A 27,284-nucleotide genomic window follows, 5' to 3' on the forward strand; every position below is an offset into this window, starting at 1 on the left:
TCTAATCTTTTATGTTCCATTAGCCTCTGATTGAAACACCGTCCCGTTTGCCCTACGTAGAACTGGCCACAGCTAAGGGGAATTTTATAAACCACACCCATACGAACGTCAGTAAAACTGTTGTTCTTATTGTGCTTCACTGGACAAATATCTGTTCGTTTTTTGCCTTTTACCCGCTCCTTTTTATTCTGTACGGCAGCGCATATCTTACCTAGCTTATTGGGAGCAGTGAAAGCAACATTAACATCATATCTACTTGCAACTTTTTTAAGCCTGTGCGCCACTGAATGAATATACGGAATAGCCACTACTCTTCTTTTGCTATTACTGCTTTCTGTAATCACGTCCGTCCCCCGCGAAACCGACTTCTTTAGGCGCTCAGCCACAGTGGCCACTGCTACACTAGGATAACCTGCTTCTAATAGGCGCCGGACCTGCGAATTAAAACTGGCGCTCATTTTGTGCATGCAGGATCTGGTGAGGGAAAACTTAAGACACGACATGGCACTTCCGTTTTTTACTACGTTGGAATGCTTGGATTGAAAGTTTAGCAACGGCTTCGAAGATCTTGGGGAGTACTGCCAACAAACATGATTTTGTTCGAAGGTCAAGGAAATGTCAAGAAACTGAATTACGCGTCGCTGAGGAAATTGCTTGGTAAACTTTAATCCTCCCCCATAAAGTTTAAATTGCTCACTTACTTTCAATTCTTTCAATGTACTTCTTTCATATTCTTTCAATGTACTTGAAGTCGACACTGATTGGGTGGAGAGATGGCGTTTTTCTGCAGAAATCAGGCATTTGTATTGGCTCAAAGGTTGCCCCTATAGCAACATTTACCTGAGTAAGGTTGACAACCGCTTAGAGAAAGCCTTAGGTGATAGCGTTATCAAGATATTTTGTTACGTTGATGATTACCTGATTTTCTGCAATAGGGAAGAATTCGATTCCGCTGCTACCTCAGTAAGTGAGCAATTTAAACTTTATGGGGGAGGATTAAAGTTTACCAAGGAATTTCTTCAGCGACGCGTAATTCAGTTTCTTGACATTTCCTTGATCTTCGAACAAAATCATGTTTGTTGGCAGTACTCCCCAAGATCTTCGAAGCCGTTGCTAAACTTTCAATCCAAGCATTCAAAAGTAGTAAAAAATGGAATTGCCATGTCATGTCTGAAGTCTTCCCTCACCAGGTCCTGCATGCACAAAATGAGCACCAGTTTTAATTCACAGGTCCGGCGCCTATTAGAAGCAGGTTATCCTAGTGTAGCAGTGGCCACTGTGGCTGAGCGCCTAAAGAAGTCGGTTTCGAGAGGGACGGACGTGATTACAGAAAGTAGAAATAGCAAAGAAAGAGTAGTGGCTATTCCGTATATTCATTCAGTGTCGCGCAGGCTTAAAAAAGTTGCAAGTAGATATGATGTTAATGTTGCTTTCACTGCTTCCAATAAGCTAGGTAAGATATGCGCTGCCGTACAGAATAAAAAGGAGCGGGTAAAAGGCAAGAAACGAGCAGATATTTGTCCAGTGAAGCACAATGAAAACAACCGTTTTACTGACTGTCGTATGGGTGTGGTTTATAAAATTCCCCTTATCTGTGGCCAGTTCTATGTAGGGCAAATGGGACGGTGTATCAATCAGAGGCTAATGGAACATAAAAGGTTGTTAACCGGTGGATCGATCTTTCACTACATTGCCGAGGTTGTAACTGCACGCCAGAGTTAGATGAATGCGCGATATTGTACAGGCATAAGAATGAAGATACGCGTCTTATGGTAGAGGCATGGCATATCTATAATGGTGGAAGTGCGTGCGTGAGTCAGCCTTCAATTACTTTACATAAGGAAGAGATTAAGTGCCTAACAGCTATCTCTCACGTAGACCGACACGTGTACCCGACTGACACGTGGTGTTACCATTCCTGAGCATGCGCAGATGAGTTTTGTGTCTGCTTTCTTTTTTGTCGCCTCAGTGCTCCCTTCAGTTGATAGTTGACGTTCGTGTTGTCCACTTCTCTACTCTTGTGTCCTGTCTGCACGCCTCACTTCTTTTTTGCATAACAAATATATCACTTTGTTGTGTTACCACCAAAGATTCGGCTGCCTCTTCTCGATTTGAACGGCCTGCACCAACATGGACAACTTGATGTAATCTCCACTGGCCGTTGGGCCTACCTTTATGCCACTCTCTGTGAGTCAGCTGTGCTGACGTCGCATGGGAGGCACCATTGTCCACAACACGTGTTGCCACTCCAATTTTTCTATTTCCATAATTTTCTAGCTTATAAAAGCTCTGTTCTCGCTATGAAGGATGAAATTGTTATTGAAGAAATTTAATCTAGATTGACCTAATATTTCCCTTTATTGTCCCTTTAAAATCCTTGCAATACTTTTCTAACAATGTGAATGGTGCTGAGCATTCCTGCAACCAGTGAGAATGGCCACCTCTGCATTGCTTTCTTCCAGGAGGGCCCACTTAAAGCAGCGGGCATTGTCCAGTCCACAAGAATTTGTGCCACTTGCATTCTAGCCAGCTTGCAGCCGACATGCAGGGCAAGGGACAGAGGAGTGGCGAGAGGACACATTTTGTGCAGCTCTGCTCCTCGCATGGAAATAAAAAGCACTTTTGAGGGTTGCACAGAACTAGCTGGTTTTTCCGGCAGAGCAGCTGTTTTCATGTTGCAGAAAGCTTTCATTCCAAACTGCACCTCGATTTATGGGCTGTGGCGCCCCCTGTAACGCAACATCACTGCAAAGTAGCATATTTTATTTATGTTTCAAACTCATTGTGCTTTACTGATCAGGTGCATCATTAAAAATGCTAGCAGGAGATTAAACCAGTGCATAACGAGTAAATAATGTACACAGTGGCAATTTGCAGTCTTTGCAGGATATGTTTGACTACTCGCACAGTATTTTTTACAGAAGGCGCGCCTCTTCCTTTTTTTGTAAATCTGAAAGCTCGTGTCTATCTGTGGCCGAAAAAAGTCTGAATGGACCCTATACCCAGCACGTTTTATTGTTCATTTTTGCCCTAGGGTAAATGGGGCTTGTTACGTACAGGTGCATTATGATGAAGTATTTATATAGTATGTGCTAAGTGGTCTTAGCACTGAGTGTTTTGAGCATTTGAATTTGTGATGTACTGACGACAATAAACGGCCACTGAATCCACATTGCGTGCCCTCTCCTTTGCATGCACTGGCAGTTAACTGGCGCTTACTTCTGCACCAAAGTACAAGAGCAAACAACTCTCAACTCCGTTCATTTTCTAGTGCATGTCACATATATTAACGCATGAAAAGTAATAAAAATGAATAAAAATTGGTACTTATATATTTGCTATGACAAGGTTTTTCTTGCTTCAAACAGTGTGCAGTGATCCAAACCCCACATATTCTAGAATGTTTTTCCTCTCGACACTTTACCTTAATCAGAAAGTGGACAGCCCCTACACTCAAATGGCCAGTGTACTTCAATAACACTCCAGTACAATTTTCAATGACGTACAGCGCGAAGGACAAGGACTGCGAGAAACAACATACATCGTTTTTATCACGAAATTACCAACTAGCCCAAACCGCCCTAGTACAATTTTCTAACTATGATTTTGTAGCCAGGTGCTAATGGCAACTACAATGGACGTTTAACGTACATTTCTCAAGCAGCTTACTCTGAAGACACAGCGCAAGGACGTTCATAAGAATGGCTTCTTGGTTGAGTTGGTACATGGCGAATGGTGGAATGCCAGCAGACCAGATGAAAACCCGAAAAACAGGTAGGCTGCTGGACTATAGCAACCGACTTTACTTCGTGGAAGCAGTGTCCTCCGAGGCCAAATGGAGTGTGCCTGACAGCACTGCAGATCGCTTCCAGGTAACCATGCTTACTAAAGACTATGTTTAGAAACTGTAGTTCTTGTCGAGAACACAGATGGCACACTCATACTTGTATGGGTCAAGAATTTGTAGGTAGCAGAAGCTTCTATTTGTTATTCCATCTTAGTTTTCCCTACCATGAAAACATTACTGAAGAGGGGAGTGCAAATGCATAAATTGTATACAATGTAACGGTAGATCGGTGCGTGTGCCTCCGGAAACTATATTGCCACGCTTGTGCATCCTGTCATTTATGCACCCACCTGACCAACTGTCCTGTGTATTCACTTCCATAGGTAATTGGTATCCTATAAACGTGTTGCAGCTACTCTACTTTTGTACATATGTGGTATAGCAGTCAACCCTTTGTGTACCGTGCTGCGAGACTCTCTTAAAAGGCACAGAAAATAAGACTGGACACAGGGGGGCAACAAGAAATAGACATAACCAAGTGTCCACCTAACAACTTTATTGCTTGTCCACTTCTTTTATGCAAAATTAAGCATGCACATGATAAGAATAGCACTCCATCAAACGCATGCGCAAAGAATGCCGTGACCATCACCTCTGGCGAATGCGGCAGTGCTAGGCACCATCGGAACAACACAAATTGAAAAAGCAGTCCCGTTCTTCTTTCCTGGGCTCTCTGGTGCTTCCTACGCATATGGCCGCTTCATTATCTGTCCCGAGGCCTCCATTTGTCGGTATTTTTTATTTTCACATGCCAATTAAGTGATCTCATGCGATCTATTAAGTTGCACAGTAAAGGCAAATACCCATAAGAAGTGCATGTGCAGGTAGACGGAACAGCTCAAGTAGCCAGTTACATCCACTAGTTGTGCATAATATGGTACACGTAAACATTCAGCACGTCCACTGGATATCCAGACTGGTCCAAAAAATGTGTGCACTTGCAAATTGGGTCACCGGAAATGCATCTCGAACATGCAAGTTCTACATTATGAGGGCAACCAGACTGGATATATGTAACATCTAATAGACATCTGTTAAATATTTACTACATCTAAATAGATAGATATTCATATATTCAAATGACATCAGAAAGATGGGCCCTTTGTACTATGTCTGGTTGTAGCCGCAACATTCAATAGGTATCCACACCGACGTCAATTGGACGTCGTTTGTGCAATGAATATCCGCCCTGGTGCCCACTGGACACCCTTTGTAATGTGTATAGCTGTCTTGGCTAACCTTAGCCATGCTGTTAAAAAAAGAATGGTGCAAAATATGATCTAGTCGGGGCATGACTTAACACTCTGGCCTTTTAATTGCATCTAGCTGAACATTCTTTTTTATTCTTTTGACTGCTTGCCTAACAATAGCTGGGACACCCAGTATATGGTGAGACTTGCTACGTGCACTATCACTAAGCTTAGAAAAGTCCAAACTTGTTACCACCAGCATCTTTAATGTGAAATCTTTTATTGCTGCCAGGATCTTTTGGCAAGTGCATATTCAATAATCTGTAACTCAATTCAAGTCAATCAAATAATTCAATAATATTCTAGCCCCCAGACACTTCAGGCAAATTAAATGGGAGCCTGTAACGAAAGACTGCCTCTGTCTCTTGTAAAGTGGACACTAAAGATACAACTCTGTGCCTTTACTTCTAAAAGACTGAATGAGCACATATCGCTAAAACCAACACAAAAATGTCGCATAAGCATAGTAGCTAAGCATACGCTCAATAAAAGATCAATAGAATGAGACAGTAAAAGCAATGCTGAAAAAGGAACAGTTATCTCAAAAACCAAGATAAACTTCACTTGGGTGATCAGCAATTCTGCGCTGTCTCCAGTAAAATAACACAGAAGACGTTATGAGACAATAAAGTAAAACCAGGGTTCTCATATGTTAAAGCATTTGACTAGCCTCGTATAGAGCAAAAAATTAGAAGAATAGAAATAACAGTGAAACATAAAGAAGAGCAACAGCTGAAGGCCCAAAACAGCATACTATAGGGAAAACAATCTGAAAATCACCAGTATGTTAATTAGTATAGTGACAAGATGTGTAATAGTAATGTGTGTCAATCCGCCCAGGTTCGTTAACAAAGAATGGCTCGAGGTACCCTCCGTTAGACGTTCTATAGTTATGGTGGCTAGAAGGGAGAGGTGACGCCAACGGCGGATGGAAGCCACTCCTCCATTTCAAGCCGGGCGTAGGTGGCGCTATTGGCCGTAATGCGATGCATGTACGCGCCGCTGGCTTTGAGCATACGCAAGGACGCAGGCCTGCCGTGCACGCAACGCGTCGGCCTTTCAGTGATGTTGTTGCAAGCAATGGTTTAGCTCATTAAACGCTAGTCGAACGTGACTACGGCTGACAGAATGCAATTTTACGCCGTGGTGGTGCAGTGGTTAGGGCCCCGATTGTTGTGCCCAAGGATGAGGGATGGCATCCCGGCCGCGGCGGCCGCTTTCCGAGGCGAAAAACAAGGCGCCCATTTGCTGTGCGATGTTAGTACACGTCAAAGAACCCCAGGTGGTCGAAATTTCTAGAGTCCTTCATGCCTCCACTACGGCATCTCTCATAGCCTGAGTCACTTTGGCACGTGAAACCCCACAAACAAAACCATTAAAATCGAGTGGTTGCCTCTGCAATACATCTGCTGCGTAACACATCGGCATATCTAAAGCGTTATTCGCGAATCCTTTCAGTTTCAGGAATTGAAGGGCCCGAATGAGTCCCGTGTGGTCAAGATAGTACATGACGACAGTAGGAGACAGACCAAAAGAATTAGGATTGAAATATATTTCGGGTACGTGCGATTGCATTTTTTTAATAACGTTTATTGCCTCAGGGCATAAAGAAATACGTAAAAAGGAAATTAAAAGGGGTATTAAATGAGAGAAAGACAGGTTGGCTGTTCTTTGGCCGGTGCCTTCCAAAACTCCTTAAGTTTCAGTAATATGAAGCGTCAGCTTACTCCTCAAAATGTGAATGGGGTTCAGAACAGGTAATACAAAGCATAGCAAAAATTTATTGCACATCGTAGTAATAGCAAAGCACTGCACATCATACATTCAGGGTACTTCAAAATACAAGATATCACATTTACACATGCTTCTGTGTAATTTGAAAGAAAAACATTAAACATTGAACACCCACTAAGAAATGGGGAGGCAAGGATATCACTTTCTACTAAATAAAAGAATGGCTGTGGCTAGCTAAGGTTAAGCCCAGGATGCGAAGCATACTAGCCTTTATTTTAGTTGTTGAACCACTGTTTAGCCTGGTGAACTGCTGTTGCTTGGCTATATTTGGTTCGGCTAGTAGAAGAAACAACTCATGCGTTACTCTGCTTCGCCTTCAAGAGTGGAACGCGACAGCGTTCCCGTCGACCCGCCAAGGGGTGTAAGACAATGGGCTACGGCGCAGCGACTACGCGCCCCGCATTGGACGCGGTGAGCGTCGAGCAACGCAGCGTTCGGCGCGGCAGCGAAATGTGCGCCTGAGCAAGCGACGCACGCCTGAGCCTTAGAAACAGCTAGTTTCAAAGGCAACACCGCATTCACTAGAGGCGTTTTTGCACCGCTTCGAAGCATCGTACTCGTGGCTCAGTGGTAGCGTCTCCGTCTCACAGTCCGGAGACCCTGGTTCGATTCCCACCCAGCCCATCTTGCAAGAGTTGAGCCAAAGCCACCTAGAAAAAGCGCAGCTGCTTATATACCGCCGCGACGGCGCGAGTTGGAGCGCCGTTTCTCCTCTGTCGTGACGTCACGGTGTCACGTGGTATTGAAGGCGACACCGCCGCGCCTGAGGAGCTGGGTTGAGCTCTAGTAATATGCTTCGCATAATAAAGACGTTCGACCTTGAAGAAATATGCAACTTAGAGGACCCTCCCTGCTGCCTCGACGACACATAGCCGGACTCGCGTTTTTTGCGTTGGAATTCATCTGTTCGGCGAATTCCGGCACTCACATTAACATGCCAGCAGCGAAACACATATTGCCATAAACGAGAGAACACTTTGGCAGCCGCGAAGAAACAGGAACGCTGTCGCGCCGGCCAGACACCGCGGGAACCTGCACACGCGCGCAACCGCGACTGCATCGCGAAGCTGACCGCAGCGCCACCGCGGCTTTTGCGGCAGCGCATGAACGAGAGGATCGCGCTTTCTCGGCGGATATGCCGGCGCTGGCGTCACCTCCCCCCATAGAGTTACTATACTTACTCTAGAGGACAAGCTACCCATAGGGCCCATGCATTGAAATCGGGAACCGCAAGAGCGCCGCCATGTTGCTACGCGCCGAGGTTGCCAGCTCCTGAGACGCTTGCTAGACTTGGTGACAGTAGTAAGTTTTAATCCGGCAACCGTAGCAGCATGGCGCCTCGCTAGTAGTGTCGTGATGTGTGCGTGCAGCCGTGTGTTTGGGCTTTATAAGTTGGTTCTTTATTCTATGTTGCGGGACGGTGTGGGTGTGGTCCATGTTGGCCGTACAGGTGGCAGTTATGCAACCGAGGGATGATCCTGTTGAAGTTTCCGGCGGTATGCGGTTTTCAGCGGTCATGCCTGTTGCAGGAGTGTCACGTACTCGACGAGGTTACGAGCTCGAAGCTGTGGTCAGATTCTTCGTTGGCGTTCCGTAATTCTCTTCGCACGGGCGCGGTTTGTTGCAAAAGCCGCTTTCGCGATCTATCGTAGCGACGATAGATCGGGTTTCTTTATTATTATAAGTACTGATCCAGCTATAAGGCACATGTAGCCGACAAACGGAAGTCTCAGGAGAGCACCTGAGATTTTAATAAAGCAGGCGGCACAGGAACTCCAGGGCACCCAAGGGACAGTGGGGGGATCAAAGCTCGAAGCAGAACGGTACGTAGGTTGGGGCCGCCGAGGCAGGTGTGTGCCAGGGAGTGTTCGCACGGACAGCTCCCCTGGCACGCGCAGCAGTGCCTCGCAAGGTCGAGATACTTTAAAGGCACCTGCGCCCATGATCTTTCTTTTGCCTCGGTGCAGTTAGCACGATTAATGAGAATAATATGGAGGGCATCCGGTGCAGTCGCGAATGCGTCATGGCAAATGTAGCTCGCGTCGCCTGGCGTGTGTAGTAATATCAGAGTTGGTTGTATGAACTTCATCATATTAATGCGCTTTGTTACGGTACCTTAACGGAATGGGTCTAGAGGACGGTGTTCGTACATTTTTTTCGTACCGCCCTAATCCTGTTATACCCCCTGTTAAGAATGGCCATACGGGGTGGCAACGTGCCAGCTTTCAGCCCGCTGCACGTGTTTCAAGCCCACCGGTTCGGAGAACTGCGAAGAGCCGACAGCCACGAGGCGCGTGATCAACTCCGGAAATTGGTACTTGGCCGCACCACCCGGGACAAAGCAGTTCCACGAGCCCCATCTCCGTTGTGACGAAACGGGTTCGACTGACGAACTATTGTACCCGAGGCTCCCGGCGCGAACCTGATTTCGCTACGCATGAGCAAGCCGCGGCGGGACAACGAGCTACTCAGGATGTCTCCGAGCTTCCCGGAACGACTCGCCTCTGTCGTCGGCTTCACTCCTTCGCAAACGATAGTGCGGGGCGGCGACAAGTTTACAATGCTTGGACGAATCTTCCCGACCATTCCTGCTCCGACCCACCTCATCCTCCAAGCCGGCACACCTCACCCTCCATTCCTGCTCCGTCCTCGTCCGAACGATGATGTCGAACTATGACGTCAAGCGGAGAGCTTATAAGCAGCGTTTGCCGGCTGCTAGGAGTGCTCGTGTCGTGATCGTTGTCGGGAGCTGAGTGCTCTGTCATGCTCGAAATGAACTAGTGAGCTGTGTGCTCGTAAACTGTTTGCTGTATGTTAGTTTTGCGGGCTCCATATGGGAGTCGCCCAAGTCTGCCAATGTATGTCCTGTTTTAAATGTTAATCCGGCAATTAAATCCTGCTCATCTAGCCCTGTCGTCCCAAGTTCATCTCTACAGCTACGACCGCCAAATCTTACAACTGGTGGCAGCGGTGGGATCGGCCTGCGGCTCGTAGATCGGCCTACGACTCGGAGACAGCAACGGCAGCTGACGGACGTTGGCACATGGTGACCGACCGGCATCCTGATCAAGTTGGAGGCGACTTGAGATTGACCACCTCTTGCAACTGACTGGATACGGCGGGGAAGGACTGGTGATATGGTGCTGCTTCAGTGGGTGAGCGTTTGGTTTTGGTTGTAAGATTTACCAGGCTTCAAGTTCTCTGTGTTTTTGATTTGATTCGCTGGGATCTTTTACTTGTGTTTTGATTTGCGTGGGTATCGCAACAAGTATTGTGTGACAGCAGAGCCAAAGCTTAAAGTAGCGACCATGGTCCTAATGTGTTTGACGAGAGCTGACCTGTTGTGGTTGTGTGAGGAGATCGAGGTAAACGTAGAGGAGGACTTGACGGAATCAGAAATTCGTAAGACAATTCTCGAAAGTGAGAATGATTTGAAATTCATAGAGCAAATGGGCAAACGAATTCTAAGTAAGAAACGAGAACAGGAAGCAATTAGGCAAGAACAGAAAGAATTTGAGCAAGAACAGGAAAAAGCTAGGCAGGAACTGAAAAGCATTACACAGGAAGAAGGCCTAACAGAAGTAACGAGGCGGTACATTGATGCATTGAACAAAGAGATTCAAGGTATTGAGCAGTCAATCGAGCGAAGTCAACAGCGGCTGGAGAAATCTGTAAGCTGGACGCAGCGAAAGTGGCAGGAAGTAAATAGCAGATTTTGTTCAAAAGCCAAGGAAAGTAGTAGTACCTGTGAGAGTAGCAGCACGTTCACAAGTGAACTCGAAGTGCTAGCAGCTAACGAAGCCTTAGTGGCAGCAGAGGCCGTTAAAGGCCAGAGTGAGAGCGACGAGGTGCTGTGCCAACAGATGACTGTAGAGACAGCTAGGCCAGCTACGAACAAATTGGCGCAGTTACCGCGCGTGTGCGTCGCATCTCATGGTAGCGAGGTCGTTAGCGAGGTACAGAATACTACGGACTTGACAGACGCGAGCACCCATGTCGAGTCAGATCTGCGTGCAGAAGTAATGTGCCAGCTGGACGATGCAGTTGAGAGTAGTTCTCGGGGTGGCGAGCTCCGTAGCTCACGAGAGAACAACTGCATTGTTCAGGGATCGGTGCGGCTCTCCGCCAGTCTAGATAGCCTAGATAGGGATGATTCAGTTGTTAATCATTCGGACTGTGCGCGTGAGACAGCGATCGATACCGACGGGCTGTGTGCAGATGCACAGCGTGAGCTGGGCAATGTAGTAGAGGGCAGTTCGCAAGAGTGCGAGTTGTCTAACTCGAGTAAAGCCTGCTGCATTGTTCCAGAGTCGGTTGAGCTGTCCGCCAGTCGAGGCAAAGTGAGAGTAGATTTAAATGTAAATCACTCAGACTGTGCGGGTAAGAGACCGATCCGGGCCGACGAAATGCGTACCGGCCAGCACGAGGCACGAGAAGGCGACATGAAAGGGAGTGTGAAGAGAAGGCGCCGTAAAAAGAAGCGCGGTAAAGACCGAAAGACGGTAACTAATGTAGCGCCGCCAAAGATGGCGAGAGACCCAAGAGGGCAGGGCGCGAGGAAAAAGGTGCGGTCGTCACTGACGATGTTGACGCATCGAAAACGTTCGAGCCACCGGTCAAAGGGAGACCGAGAAGCTTGTTCTGCACGGACGCGGACAAAGGGCACGGGGCAGTCAAATTCCTCGTCGTTCCGTCGTTCTCTTCGAAGCTCAGCGTGCAGTACAAAGAAGCGCAAGGTGGCAAGACGAGACCAGGTTGGGAGTAGCGACGCGGTCAGTCGAGGTCATGTTGAAAGCGGGGCGCGAGGACGCAAATTGGCAGGAGACCGTAAAGTCTTGGGGGAGCTGATAGTGAGTCAGCCCTTTTGTTGTTCCTCCATAGCCAGAGTAGCTTTTATACCGCGACCATCTCGGGTTCGGCTGAAAGTATGAGTCAGTCGTAAGCAATCGGGAACGGGAGGCCAGGAGAGCTTCCGTAGCAGGAAAACGTGTTGTTTTGTTTTATTTTTTGAACATTTGCAAATTTTCGCGATTTGAGACTAGGATTTCTTTCAATATGTAAGGTATGAGCTCTGTTTATGTTTTGTTTGAGAAGCTCGAGATTTGAAAGACGCGTTTAAAGTAAACCTGTAGTCTCGCGAGGTGTTCATTAATAAGTATATAGGCTTTCTTTTTTTTGTGTATGCGTGAGTAACCTGAAGGTCAAGGTTATCGTTGAGAGGCCTATCGTAACGCGCGTGTGTGTTATTTAACCTTCTTTCTTTTTAAGTGTTTTTGAATTTTCTAAGGTTAAGCGCGTAGATTTTCAGTAAGTGCGTAACTTGCACTGAGAAGAGCTCTTAAGTCCATTAGCGCGTGTCCTGTGTGGACGGAAAGAAGCAGATTTATGTCTGGGTTGCTCGTGTGTGTTGAAGGCAGCCGTATTCTGACTTCTCTAGTACGCGTGCGAAGAGCTACTTAGTAGAAGACACATTTGTTCGAAGGTTCCTCTGTGTTGCGTAAGTTACGCAAATTTGGTCGTTTATTTAAGGAACGTGTCCTGTGTGGACTAAAGGAACAAATGTGAGTCAGCGTGATGAAAACTTTGTATGATGCAAGCACGTGTTCGGAATAGGGACCTCAAACTTAGCGCGTCTGTGATGACGTACCTGTGGAGTTGGCCAGACGGTTCAGTGGCAGCAGTACATGAGATAAGTACGCCACTGTGATAGGGTAGGAACAGGCTGTTCGCGAAGTTATGCTGCTGAAGTTATGATTGAGTATTGGTGTTTGAAAGGCTTCGGTTTAATTCTGCGTAAACCTTTACTCTTGTGCAGCGCGACGGTCGGGTTTGGTCGGACTCAGGAGGAACGTGAACGCTCGCTTTGGCAGCACGAAATTTTGGGGCAAAATTTGGGATTCCCAGTTGAGTGACTTGCATGGAAATTGTGATAGGAGGCCTGGTTGGTTAGCAGCTAATTCCGGGCGTTTGAACGCTGAGCGGTATTGTGTTGCCGGGTCGACTCTTCTGTGCCAGTTGTTGTAAGATGGTTGAAGGCATTCCAAGTACGCAGGGGTTGCAGAGAGCAAAGCCATCGTCTTGCTCGCCAGCCATTCTCTTCCTGCCCAGCGGTTGCCTGCACTGGTCAGGCGAGATTTTCCGGGCCATGGAGGAGCTGTAAAGAATGGCCATACGGGGTGGCAACGTGCCAGCTTTCAGCCCGCTGCACGTGTTTCAAGCCCACCGGTTCGGAGAACTGCGAAGAGCCGACAGCCACGAGGCGCGTGATCAACTCCGGAAATTGGTACTTGGCCGCACCACCCGGGACAAAGCAGTTCCACGAGCCCCATCTCCGTTGTGACGACACGGGTTCGACTGACGAACTATTGTACCCGAGGCTCCCGGCGCGAACCTGATTTCGCTACGCATGAGCAAGCCGCGGCGGGACAACGAGCTACTCAGGATGTCTCCGAGCTTCCCGGAACGACTCGCCTCTGTCGTCGGCTTCACTCCTTTGCACCTGTGTGTTTGCGTGTGTTTGGGCGATAAACGATAGTGCGGGGCGGCGACAAGTTTACAATGCTTGGACGAACCTTCCCGACCATTCCTGCTGCGACCCACCTCATCCTCCAAGCCGGCACACCTCACCCTCCATTCCTGCTCCGTCCTCGTCCGAACGATGATGTCGAACTATGACGTCAAGCGGAGAGCTTATAAGCAGCGTTTGCCGGCTGCTAGGAGTGCTCGTGTCGTGATCGTTGTCGGGAGCTGAGTGCTCTGTCATGCTCGAGATGAACTAGTGAGCTGTGTGCTCGTAAACTGTTTGCTGTATGTTAGTTTTGCGGGCTCCATATGGGAGTCGCCCAAGTCTGCCAATGTATGTCCTGTTTTAAATGTTAATCCTGCAATTAAATCCTGCTCATCTAGCCCTGTCGTCCCAAGTTCATCTCTACAGCTACGACCGCCAAATCTTACACCCCCACTACAAACACACACATACCCCCCCCCCCTTTTTTATGTATACATACAATTCCTTGCCATGATAGATCATAGCCTCCTTTATTTTTGAAAAATAGAGGAGGCTATGGACGGATTGACCAGTTCAAGTTGTCAACTTGTCAGTAACTGTCATAGGAATGACTGTAATAAACACAATTCCACGATTGGATTGTTTACTTTCATTTTTTGTTGTAACACTGAGGACTACATAGAACTTTATTTTGTATATGTGAGAGAAGTATGTGGATATCACGAGCTTAAGCCAATGTGCGATACACAGACAAAACATCTGCTACAACATGAACTGAATTGAGGGGCACACAACACATACGTAATTAAAGGTGCAAAATATAGGGGGAAGCTTCAAAATACGTTCTGTAGCACTGCAAAGTATAACATATATTGTATGTGTACAATAAATGTTCAAAAAGACAATGCATCAATGTCCCATTTGCCTTCAAGTTTATTATCAAGTTCAAGTTTACTGAAGTTTATTATGAGCATATGTACAACAGGAATCTACTAACACACCCGCAGTTAAGGTGGCTGTTCGAGGTGTGCTGGCTGCCTCAGTGTAAGAAAAAGAAATTGGGCGAATGTCGACACCAGTGCCACTGCTTCTTGCCTCTGACCTGCACGTGCCTCCGCGGCATCTTTGTGCACAAGTGTGCTGGCGTGGCGAACGTAGGAGTCATCCGAGAGAAAGAGTATCGTTTACATGGAGAAGTGGCTGTTCACATTGCCTGTCGCTTTCCCTCAAATGTTTCCTTGGCGACTAGGGTGACACACCCGCAGTCAAGGTGGCTGTTCGAGGTGTGCTGGCTGTCTAAACGAAAGAAAAAGAAAGAAATTAGATGAATGTCGATACCAGTGCTATTGCTTCTTGCCTCTTACCTGCATTTGCCTCCACGGCCTCTTGGCTTGCGGAGTCTGTATGAGGGAGCTGCTGTGGCTAGGCGAAGGCATTGTCGAAGGAAAAAGAAAAGGCCATTCAAATGGGGAATAATAGAAATAAATGCAGTTCTTATGTCTGTTTCTTGCACTGTTCTTGCCTAAAAGTTTTCAAAGGCAGTGTCCAGAATACACCAGCACTTTGACTGCTTTTGCTGTTTACCTGCAAGTGTTGCTGTGAGATCCTTAGTATGGCTACGTGCAGCATTGTAACACTTAGTGGAGGCATTTGAAGTGGTAGCCAAAAATATAAAGAGTCATCCTTGTCTGCATGAATGCTTTAAATTTCTAGATGCAGTGGTAACTATTACTATTGGTGCAAGGCCCCCACATCTATGCGGCAAGTGCCATAGCTCGAAACTGAATTTTTCCTTTAGTGTTTCACAAGGTGTCTGATATGTCCACATTAGACGTGATCCGTTTCTTATTATTTATCCCAGTGTGGAGAGAGCATCATTAAATAGTTTTTTTTATTCTTGCATGGCTTGCTTTTTGGTTTGTTTCTGAATTTATCAAACAGCAGTCTCATGATGCTAAAGTGGCTCATGATATGACAGTCATCAGCTTTAGTTTTTCAGAAAAACAACGCATTTCCTGGCCCATTGTGTGCTATCGCATTATTCGCATAATTTCTCAGAGTATTCTACCTATACTGACTTGCTTGATTTCCACTAAAGAATCTTGCATCTTCAAATACCATTCTTTCCTTAAAATCATTCGACACTTCTCATAATTTCTGTACCTTGGGCTTCTGATACTCTGCATTCACCATTTTTGCTTGTTTCTGACTAGAAATGTCTTCTTTAATTTCGAGCTTAAATTTTACCTTTGGAACACACGGAAGGGCTTGCCATTGCATATCTGCATAAAAGGGAAACATGTTTCATGCGAAATCCAATTGAAGATTGATGAATGCAGCTTGCAGTGTGATATGACTGAATGATCCATAAAAGTAACTCATCTCACTTGGTAAATTAAAGCACTTATTAGTGTGATGTACAAGATACGTTACACTAACGTGGTGGGTTCTCTTGCTTATACAGCAAAAGAATCGGTGCGCGAGAAAAAAATTATTTTTGCATACCCCTTGTACACACTGATTTAAGGAAAATGAGCTGGAGCTGTCCACATAATCTACTTATTTTACCTGCGAGTATGGTCAACAAAAATGTGTCCCAGCTGCTTAGTGGTACTTGAGATTATGTCAATATTGCATATGTGCCTGTTGTCTAAAATAACTGAATTTTGAAAATGCTCGCAGGGATCTGATGTGCATATCTGCAGTTTATGGATACATGTAAAAGACTCAGCATCAAGTGCAAGTGAACGGACTTACAGGCCCGAAGTCGATCATGCAAATAGATTCGCTGCACAAATTTGTGACCAAAAAAGATATTCCACATGAAATGGCATGCAAGGAAGTGTTGAAAATATTGCACAGTTAATAAAACGCCTACGCTATTAATATGTAGGTTGATACACTCGTTATGCAAAACGGAGGTGAGGCGTGCAGACAGGACAAAAGAATATATAGTATTTACAAGCAAACAACACGAGCGCCGCCCACTTCTCTACTCTTGTGTCCTGTCTGCACACCTCACCTCTGTTTTGCATAATGAATCCTTACCAACTAGCTCAGCTTTCTGTCGTTCAAAGTCTCGATGCACTCGGTTTCGTCCACATTAGGCACTCGCCTCTTCATTACTTCGTGGCACAGAAATACTCGGCATCAGGCTGTTTTTCTGCTGTGGCCTTTGTAGAAGCATGTTTGTTCAAAGTGCAACAATTAAACAGATTCTTTGAGTTGCTTATGGCTTCGCCAGTACAATTCCGGTGCGCTGGTCCGCCTGTCCAGCAATTTCCTACTGAAGGGAAACCTGCAAATAAAAACGCCGCTCCGCATGCAGAAAAATGCTCTACTGTGACGCTTCTCAAACGATTGTGATGCCCCACAAGAGCTGCCTACTCGCGTGATATTCTCAACAAGGAGATACATTCGTTTACTTACATGTGAAGGTATATGCCTGGGCACTTCGGGGCTTCGGTGGCACAGAAGGCACGAGTGTGCCATAGCGTCCGATGTCGACGCGCGATCGCAAGTCAAACCTAAACTGTACGAAACTACTACGCGTCCAAAAAACAGATTCGAAACCGAAATTCGCGTCATCCTTTATTAAATAAATGTGTAGTTCGTGATTTACATAAGTCACGGACTTTTCCGGCCCAGCTTTTCCTCTAGAGTTGTTCTACTAACTCTATGGGCGCCGCCCTGTTGATACTGGTCAATGTGGCCAGCGCAATCACTATTGAAAGAGCTGAAAACAAGTACAGGTCACCGTATGCTTTGTCATCTAAAAACGTATACCTGAGGTTTTATGAAAGTGGTGGGTTAATATTAAGTTTAGAGAAAGCGATCACTAAGTCCGTGACTTATGCAAATCACGAACTACACATTTATTTAATAAAGGATGACGCCAATTTTGGTTTCGAATCTGTTTTTTGGACGCGTAGTAGTTTCGTACAGTTTAGGTTTGACATGCGATCGCGCGTCGACATCGGACGCTATGGCACACTCGTGCCTTCTGTGCCACCGAAGCCCCGAAGTGCCCAGGCATATACCTTCACATGTAGGTAAACGAATGTATCTCCTTGTTGAGAATATCACGCGAGTAGGCAGCTCTTGTGGGGCATCACAATCGTTTGAGAAGCGTCACAGTAGAGCATTTTTCTACATGCGGAGCGGCGTTTTTATTTGCAGGTTTCCCTTCAGTAGGAAATTGCTGGACAGGCGGACCAGCGCACCGGAATTGTACTGGCGAAGCCATAAGCAACTCAAAGAATCTGTTTAATTGTTGCACTTTGAACAAACATGCTTCTACAAAGGCCACAGCAGAAAAACAGCCTGATGCCGAGTATTTCTGTGCCACGAAGTAATGAAGAGGCGAGTGCCTAATGTGGACGAAACCGAGTGCATCGAGACTTTGAACGACAGAAAGCTGAGCTAGTTGGTAAGGATTCATTATGCAAAACAGAGGTGAGGTGTGCAGACAGGACACAAGAGTAGAGAAGTCGGCGGCGCTCGTGTTGTTTGCTTGTAAATACTATATATTCTTGTGTCCTGTCTGCACGCCTCACCTCCGTTTTGCATAACGAGTGTATCAACCTACATATTAATAGCGTAGGCGTTTTATTAACTGTGCAATATTTTCAACACTTCCTTGCATGCCATTTCATGTGGAATATCTTTTTTGGTCACAAATTTGTGCAGCGAATCTATTTGCATGATCGACTTCGGGCCTGTAAGTCCGTTCACTTGCACTTGATGCTGAGTCTTTTACATGTATCCATAAACTGCAGATATGCACATCACATCCCTGCGAGCATTTTCAAAATTCAGTTATTTTAGACAACAGGCACATATGCAATACTGACATAATCTCAAGTACAACTAAGCAGCTGGGACACATTTTTGTTGACCATACTCGCAGGTAAAATAAGTAGATTATGTGGACAGCTCCAGCTCATTTTCCTTAAATCAGTGTGTACAAGGGGTATGCAAAAATAATTTTTTTCTCGCGCACCGATTCTTTTGCTGTATAAGCAAGAGAACCCACCACGTTAGTGTAACGTATCTTGTACATCACACTAATAAGTGCTTTAATTTACCAAGTGAGATGAGTTACTTTTATGGATCATTCAGTCATATCACACTGCAAGCTGCATTCATCAATCTTCAATTGGATTTCGCATGAAACATGTTTCCCTTTTATGCAGATATGCAATGGCAAGCCCTTCCGTGTGTTCCAAAGGTAAAATTTAAGCTCGAAATTAAAGAAGACATTTCTAGTCAGAAACAAGCAAAAATGGTGAATGCAGAGTATCAGAAGCCCAAGGTACAGAAATTATGAGAAGTGTCGAATGATTTTAAGGAAAGAATGGTATTTGAAGATGCAAGATTCTTTAGTGGAAATCAAGCAAGTCAGTATAGGTAGAATACTCTGAGAAATTATGCGAATAATGCGATAGCACACAATGGGCCAGGAAATGCGTTGTTTTTCTGAAAAACTAAAGCTGATGACTGTCATATCATGAGCCACTTTAGCATCATGAGACTGCTGTTTGATAAATTCAGAAACAAACCAAAAAGCAAGCCATGCAAGAATAAAAAAAAACTATTTAATGATGCTCTCTCCACACTGGGATAAATAATAAGAAACGGATCACGTCTAATGTGGACATATCAGACACCTTGTGAAACACTAAAGGAAAAATTCAGTTTCGAGCTATGGCACTTGCCGCATAGATGTGGGGGCCTTGCACCAATAGTAATAGTTACCACTGCATCTAGAAATTTAAAGCATTCATGCAGACAAGGATGACTCTTTATATTTTTGGCTACCACTTCAAATGCCTCTACTAAGTGTTACAATGCTGCACGTAGCCATACTAAGGATCTCACAGCAACACTTGCAGGTAAACAGCAAAAGCAGTCAAAGTGCTGGTGTATTCTGGACACTGCCTTTGAAAACTTTTAGGCAAGAACAGTGCAAGAAACAGACATAAGAACTGCATTTATTTCTATTATTCCCCATTTGAATGGCCTTTTCTTTTTCCTTCGACAATGCCTTCGCCTAGCCACAGCAGCTCCCTCATACAGACTCCGCAAGCCAAGAGGCCGTGGAGGCAAATGCAGGTAAGAGGCAAGAAGCAATAGCACTGGTATCGACATTCATCTAATTTCTTTCTTTTTCTTTCGTTTAGACAGCCAGCACACCTCGAACAGCCACCTTGACTGCGGGTGTGTCACCCTAGTCGCCAAGGAAACATTTGAGGGAAAGCGACAGGCAATGTGAACAGCCACTTCTCCATGTAAACGATACTCTTTCTCTCGGATGACTCCTACGTTCGCCACGCCAGCACACTTGTGCACAAAGATGCCGCGGAGGCACGTGCAGGTCAGAGGCAAGAAGCAGTGGCACTGGTGTCGACATTCGCCCAATTTCTTTTTCTTACACTGAGGCAGCCAGCACACCTCGAACAGCCACCTTAACTGCGGGTGTGTTAGTAGATTCCTGTTGTACATATGCTCATAATAAACTTCAGTAAACTTGAACTTGATAATAAACTTGAAGGCAAATGGGACATTGATGCATTGTCTTTTTGAACATTTATTGTACACATACAATATATGTTATACTTTGCAGTGCTACAGAACGTATTTTGAAGCTTCCCCCTATATTTTGCACCTTTAATTACGTATGTGTTGTGTGCCCCTCAATTCAGTTCATGTTGTAGCAGATGTTTTGTCTGTGTATCGCACATTGGCTTAAGCTCGTGATATCCACATACTTCTCTCACATATACAAAATAAAGTTCTATGTAGTCCTCAGTGTTACAACAAAAAATGAAAGTAAACAATCCAATCGTGGAATTGTGTTTATTACAGTCATTCCTATGACAGTTACTGACAAGTTGACAACTTGAACTGGTCAATCCGTCCATAGCCTCCTCTATTTTTCAAAAATAAAGGAGGCTATGATCTATCATGGCAAGGAATTGTATGTATACATAAAAAAGGGGGGGGGGGTATGTGTGTGTTTGTAGTGGGGGTGTAAGATTTGGCGGTCGTAGCTGTAGAGATGAACTTGGGACGACAGGGCTAGATGAGCAGGATTTAATTGCAGGATTAACATTTAAAACAGGACATACATTGGCAGACTTGGGCGACTCCCATATGGAGCCCGCAAAACTAACATACAGCAAACAGTTTACGAGCACACAGCTCACTAGTTCATCTCGAGCATGACAGAGCACTCAGCTCCCGACAACGATCACGACACGAGCACTCCTAGCAGCCGGCAAACGCTGCTTATAAGCTCTCCGCTTGACGTCATAGTTCGACATCATCGTTCGGACGAGGACGGAGCAGGAATGGAGGGTGAGGTGTGCCGGCTTGGAGGATGAGGTGGGTCGCAGCAGGAATGGTCGGGAAGGTTCGTCCAAGCATTGTAAACTTGTCGCCGCCCCGCACTATCGTTTATCGCCCAAACACACGCAAACACACAGGTGCGAAGGAGTGAAGCCGACGACAGAGGCGAGTCGTTCCGGGAAGCTCGGAGACATCCTGAGTAGCTCGTTGTCCCGCCGCGGCTTGCTCATGCGTAGCGAAATCAGGTTCGCGCCGGGAGCCTCGGGTACAATAGTTCGTCAGTCGAACCCGTGTCGTCACAACGGAGATGGGGCTCGTGGAACTGCTTTGTCCCGGGTGGTGCGGCCAAGTACCAATTTCCGGAGTTGATCACGCGCCTCGTGGCTGTCGGCTCTTCGCAGTTCTCCGAACCGGTGGGCTTGAAACACGTGCAGCGGGCTGAAAGCTGGCACGTTGCCACCCCGTATGGCCATTCTTTACAGCTCCTCCATGGCCCGGAAAATCTCGCCTGACCAGTGCAGGCAACCGCTGGGCAGGAAGAGAATGGCTGGCGAGCAAGACGATGGCTTTGCTCTCTGCAACCCCTGCGTACTTGGAATGCCTTCAACCATCTTACAACAACTGGCACAGAAGAGTCGACCCGGCAACACAATACCGCTCAGCGTTCAAACGCCCGGAATTAGCTGCTAACCAACCAGGCCTCCTATCACAATTTCCATGCAAGTCACTCAACTGGGAATCCCAAATTTTGCCCCAAAATTTCGTGCTGCCAAAGCGAGCGTTCACGTTCCTCCTGAGTCCGACCAAACCCGACCGTCGCGCTGCACAAGAGTAAAGGTTTACGCAGAATTAAACCGAAGCCTTTCAAACACCAATACTCAATCATAACTTCAGCAGCATAACTTCGCGAACAGCCTGTTCCTACCCTATCACAGTGGCGTACTTATCTCATGTACTGCTGCCACTGAACCGTCTGGCCAACTCCACAGGTACGTCATCACAGACGCGCTAAGTTTGAGGTCCCTATTCCGAACACGTGCTTGCATCATACAAAGTTTTCATCACGCTGACTCACATTTGTTCCTTTAGTCCACACAGGACACGTTCCTTAAATAAACGACCAAATTTGCGTAACTTACGCAACACAGAGGAACCTTCGAACAAATGTGTCTTCTACTAAGTAGCTCTTCGCACGCGTACTAGAGAAGTCAGAATACGGCTGCCTTCAACACACACGAGCAACCCAGACATAAATCTGCTTCTTTCCGTCCACACAGGACACGCGCTAATGGACTTAAGAGCTCTTCTCAGTGCAAGTTACGCACTTACTGAAAATCTACGCGCTTAACCTTAGAAAATTCAAAAACACTTAAAAAGAAAGAAGGTTAAATAACACACACGCGCGTTACGATAGGCCTCTCAACGATAACCTTGACCTTCAGGTTACTCACGCATACACAAAAAAAAGAAAGCCTATATACTTATTAATGAACACCTCGCGAGACTACAGGTTTACTTTAAACGCGTCTTTCAAATCTCGAGCTTCTCAAACAAAACATAAACAGAGCTCATACCTTACATATTGAAAGAAATCCTAGTCTCAAATCGCGAAAATTTGCAAATGTTCAAAAAATAAAACAAAACAACACGTTTTCCTGCTACGGAAGCTCTCCTGGCCTCCCGTTCCCGATTGCTTACGACTGACTCATACTTTCAGCCGAACCCGAGATGGTCGCGGTATAAAAGCTACTCTGGCTATGGAGGAACAACAAAAGGGCTGACTCACTATCAGCTCCCCCAAGACTTTACGGTCTCCTGCCAATTTGCGTCCTCGCGCCCCGCTTTCAACATGACCTCGACTGACCGCGTCGCTACTCCCAACCTGGTCTCGTCTTGCCACCTTGCGCTTCTTTGTACTGCACGCTGAGCTTCGAAGAGAACGACGGAACGACGAGGAATTTGACTGCCCCGTGCCCTTTGTCCGCGTCCGTGCAGAACAAGCTTCTCGGTCTCCCTTTGACCGGTGGCTCGAACGTTTTCGATGCGTCAACATCGTCAGTGACGACCGCACCTTTTTCCTCGCGCCCTGCCCTCTTGGGTCTCTCGCCATCTTTGGCGGCGCTACATTAGTTACCGTCTTTCGGTCTTTACCGCGCTTCTTTTTACGGCGCCTTCTCTTCACACTCCCTTTCATGTCGCCTTCTCGTGCCTCGTGCTGGCCGGTACGCATTTCGTCGGCCCGGATCGGTCTCTTACCCGCACAGTCTGAGTGATTTACATTTAAATCTACTCTCACTTTGCCTCGACTGGCGGACAGCTCAACCGACTCTGGAACAATGCAGCAGGCTTTACTCGAGTTAGACAACTCGCACTCTTGCGAACTGCCCTCTACTACATTGCCCAGCTCACGCTGTGCATCTGCACACAGCCCGTCGGTATCGATCGCTGTCTCACGCGCACAGTCCGAATGATTAACAACTGAATCATCCCTATCTAGGCTATCTAGACTGGCGGAGAGCCGCACCGATCCCTGAACAATGCAGTTGTTCTCTCGTGAGCTACGGAGCTCGCCACCCCGAGAACTACTCTCAACTGCATCGTCCAGCTGGCACATTACTTCTGCACGCAGATCTGACTCGACATGGGTGCTCGCGTCTGTCAAGTCCGTAGTATTCTGTACCTCGCTAACGACCTCGCTACCATGAGATGCGACGCACACGCGCGGTAACTGCGCCAATTTGTTCGTAGCTGGCCTAGCTGTCTCTACAGTCATCTGTTGGCACAGCACCTCGTCGCTCTCACTCTGGCCTTTAACGGCCTCTGCTGCCACTAAGGCTTCGTTAGCTGCTAGCACTTCGAGTTCACTTGTGAACGTGCTGCTACTCTCACAGGTACTACTACTTTCCTTGGCTTTTGAACAAAATCTGCTATTTACTTCCTGCCACTTTCGCTGCGTCCAGCTTACAGATTTCTCCAGCCGCTGTTGACTTCGCTCGATTGACTGCTCAATACCTTGAATCTCTTTGTTCAATGCATCAATGTACCGCCTCGTTACTTCTGTTAGGCCTTCTTCCTGTGTAATGCTTTTCAGTTCCTGCCTAGCTTTTTCCTGTTCTTGCTCAAATTCTTTCTGTTCTTGCCTAATTGCTTCCTGTTCTCGTTTCTTACTTAGAATTCGTTTGCCCATTTGCTCTATGAATTTCAAATCATTCTCACTTTCGAGAATTGTCTTACGAATTTCTGATTCCGTCAAGTCCTCCTCTACGTTTACCTCGATCTCCTCACACAACCACAACAGGTCAGCTCTCGTCAAACACATTAGGACCATGGTCGCTACTTTAAGCTTTGGCTCTGCTGTCACACAATACTTGTTGCGATACCCACGCAAATCAAAACACAAGTAAAAGATCCCAGCGAATCAAATCAAAAACACAGAGAACTTGAAGCCTGGTAAATCTTACAACCAAAACCAAACGCTCACCCACTGAAGCAGCACCATATCACCAGTCCTTCCCCGCCGTATCCAGTCAGTTGCAAGAGGTGGTCAATCTCAAGTCGCCTCCAACTTGATCAGGATGCCGGTCGGTCACCATGTGCCAACGTCCGTCAGCTGCCGTTGCTGTCTCCGAGTCGTAGGCCGATCTACGAGCCGCAGGCCGATCCCACCGCTGCCACCAGTTGTAAGATTTGGCGGTCGTAGCTGTAGAGATGAACTTGGGACGACAGGGCTAGATGAGCAGGATTTAATTGCCGGATTAACATTTAAAACAGGACATACATTGGCAGACTTGGGCGACTCCCATATGGAGCCCGCAAAACTAACATACAGCAAACAGTTTACGAGCACACAGCTCACTAGTTCATTTCGAGCATGACAGAGCACTCAGCTCCCGACAACGATCACGACACGAGCACTCCTAGCAGCCGGCAAACGCTGCTTATAAGCTCTCCGCTTGACGTCATAGTTCGACATCATCGTTCGGACGAGGACGGAGCAGGAATGGAGGGTGAGGTGTGCCGGCTTGGAGGATGAGGTGGGTCGGAGCAGGAATGGTCGGGAAGATTCGTCCAAGCATTGTAAACTTGTCGCCGCCCCGCACTATCGTTTGCGAAGGAGTGAAGCCGACGACAGAGGCGAGTCGTTCCGGGAAGCTCGGAGACATCCTGAGTAGCTCGTTGTCCCGCCGCGGCTTGCTCATGCGTAGCGAAATCAGGTTCGCGCCGGGAGCCTCGGGTACAATAGTTCGTCAGTCGAACCCGTTTCGTCACAACGGAGATGGGGCTCGTGGAACTGCTTTGTCCCGGGTGGTGCGGCCAAGTACCAATTTCCGGAGTTGATCACGCGCCTCGTGGCTGTCGGCTCTTCGCAGTTCTCCGAACCGGTGGGCTTGAAACACGTGCAGCGGGCTGAAAGCTGGCACGTTGCCACCCCGTATGGCCATTCTTAACAGGGGGTATAACAGGATTAGGGCGGTACGAAAAAAATGTACGAACACCGTCCTCTAGACCCATTCCGTTAAGGTACCGTAACAAAGCGCATTAATATGATGAAGTTCATACAACCAACTCTGATATTACTACACACGCCAGGCGACGCGAGCTACATTTGCCATGACGCATTCGCGACTGCACCGGATGCCCTCCATATTATTCTCATTAATCGTGCTAACTGCACCGAGGCAAAAGAAAGATCATGGGCGCAGGTGCCTTTAAAGTATCTCGACCTTGCGAGGCACTGCTGCGCGTGCCAGGGGAGCTGTCCGTGCGAACACTCCCTGGCACACACCTGCCTCGGCGGCCCCAACCTACGTACCGTTCTGCTTCGAGCTTTGATCCCCCCACTGTCCCTTGGGTGCCCTGGAGTTCCTGTGCCGCCTGCTTTATTAAAATCTCAGGTGCTCTCCTGAGACTTCCGTTTGTCGGCTACATGTGCCCTACAGCTGGATCAGTACTTATAATAATAAAGAAACCCGATCTATCGTCGCTACGATAGATCGCGAAAGCGGCTTTTGCAACAAACCGCGCCCGTGCGAAGAGAATTACGGAACGCCAACGAAGAATCTGACCACAGCTTCGAGCTCGTAACCTCGTCGAGTACGTGACACTCCTGCAACAGGCATGACCGCTGAAAACCGCATACCGCCGGAAACTTCAACAGGATCATCCCTCGGTTGCATAACTGCCACCTGTACGGCCAACATGGACCACACCCACACCGTCCTGCAACATAGAATAAAGAACCAACTTATAAAGCCCAAACACACGGCTGCACGCACACATCACGACACTACTAGCGAGGCGCCATGCTGCTACGCTGCTACGGTTGCCGGATTAAAACTTACTACTGTCACCAAGTCTAGCAAGCGTCTCAGGAGCTGGCAACCTCGGCGCGTAGCAACATGGCGGCGCTCTTGCGGTTCCCGATTTCAATGCATGGGCCCTATGGGTAGCTTGTCCTCTAGAGTCAGTATAGTAACTCTATGGCGGCGCCCTAGAGGTTCCCACTTTTCCGGCCCAGCTTTTCCTCTAGAGTTGTTCTACTAACTCTATGCGGCACGGTGCCCCCTTAAGAAACTCCCATAGACGGTGGCGCCAGATTACCCTCTAGGTGTTATAGTGAGAAACTCTATGGGTGCAACCACGACCTACTGGAACTCCAGACCTGCACAGATATCCGGCTTCTATGGGAGCAGCTTGCGCCCACTTTCGTTCAACCGACGGCCGTAGGTGGCGTTTTTATAACCTGTTCGTCCGGTGGGATGTTTTTCAACGATACAACTGATCAGGAGCTTACAATACAAGGCCACGAAATACCCCGAGTGGCCGAATACAAGTATCTCGGGGTATGGATAGACAAAGGGCAGATGTACACGGAAAAGCACGAACAGTCTCTAATAGCAAAAGGGCGAAGAGATGCCGGGATAATGAAACATAAGGCATTGTGGGGTTACAACAGGTATGAGGTACTGAGAGGCATTTGGAAGGGAGTAATGGTGCCGGGGCTTACTTTCGGGAATGCGGTCCTGTGTTTAAGGGCAGAGGCTCAGTCGAGACTAGAGGTAAATCAGAGAGCTGTGGGAAGGTTAGCACTAGGTGCCCACGGGAAAACCACAAACGAAGCAGTACAGGGAGATATTGGCTGGGCGTCATTCGAAGCACGGGAAGCTCAGAGTAAAATCCTATACGAAAAACGTCTGAGGAAATTGGATGATAACAGGTGGGCAGCTAAGGTGTTTAAATACCTATACAGAAAGAGCGTTGACTCACAATGGCGGAAAAGAACTAGGAAGCTAACCAGTAAGTATGCCAGACACGAGGACGAAAAAGGACAGAGCATTAAGCGACAGGTTAAAAATGCGGAAGGTAAAAATTGGATAAATTCAATGGGAAAGAAGCATAGTGTAGAACTATATCGATACTGGAAACAGCAGATCAGGAAGGAAGCGTTTTATGATAACTCAAGAGGCAGTGCCCTACTCTTTGAAGCTAGATCAGGATGTCTTAGAACGCGGAGCTATAAAAAGAAATTTAACGA

At 47.0% G+C, this 27,284-nt stretch overlaps 1 protein-coding gene and 1 long non-coding RNA gene across 5 annotated transcripts in view; one reads left to right on the forward strand and one right to left on the reverse strand.

The window, feature by feature from the left end:
* LOC126526693 (nuclear distribution protein nudE-like 1) overlaps positions 1–3,172 on the forward strand; it is a 463,503-nt gene extending 460,331 nt beyond the window's left edge. For both annotated transcript variants that reach the window (XM_050174552.3, XM_050174554.3), the window contains exon 10: positions 2,463–3,172. In XM_050174552.3, the coding sequence (XP_050030509.1) occupies positions 2,463–2,526 (64 nt within the window). In that variant the 3' untranslated portion in view covers positions 2,527–3,172. The remainder of the gene's footprint in view (positions 1–2,462) is intronic.
* Positions 3,173–14,314: 11,142 nt separating this feature from the next.
* Positions 14,315–16,921, reverse strand: LOC140219761 (uncharacterized). Of its 3 annotated transcripts, XR_011895926.1 has the most exons (4): positions 16,829–16,921; positions 16,448–16,697; positions 14,764–15,681; positions 14,315–14,695 (listed from the first exon to the last, which is right to left on the reverse strand). It is a non-coding gene; the product is annotated as an uncharacterized lncRNA (long non-coding RNA). The 3 variants fall into 3 exon arrangements; XR_011895927.1 differs by lacking the exon at positions 16,448–16,697 and having other exon boundaries at positions 16,829–16,910; XR_011895925.1 differs by lacking the exons at positions 16,448–16,697; positions 16,829–16,921 and having other exon boundaries at positions 14,764–16,085.
* Between the last annotated feature and the right edge of the window lie 10,363 nt (positions 16,922–27,284).

This window comes from Dermacentor andersoni, chromosome 8 (genome assembly GCF_023375885.2).
Source record: "Dermacentor andersoni chromosome 8, qqDerAnde1_hic_scaffold, whole genome shotgun sequence".
NCBI classification, from domain to species: Eukaryota; Metazoa; Arthropoda; class Arachnida; order Ixodida; family Ixodidae; genus Dermacentor; species Dermacentor andersoni.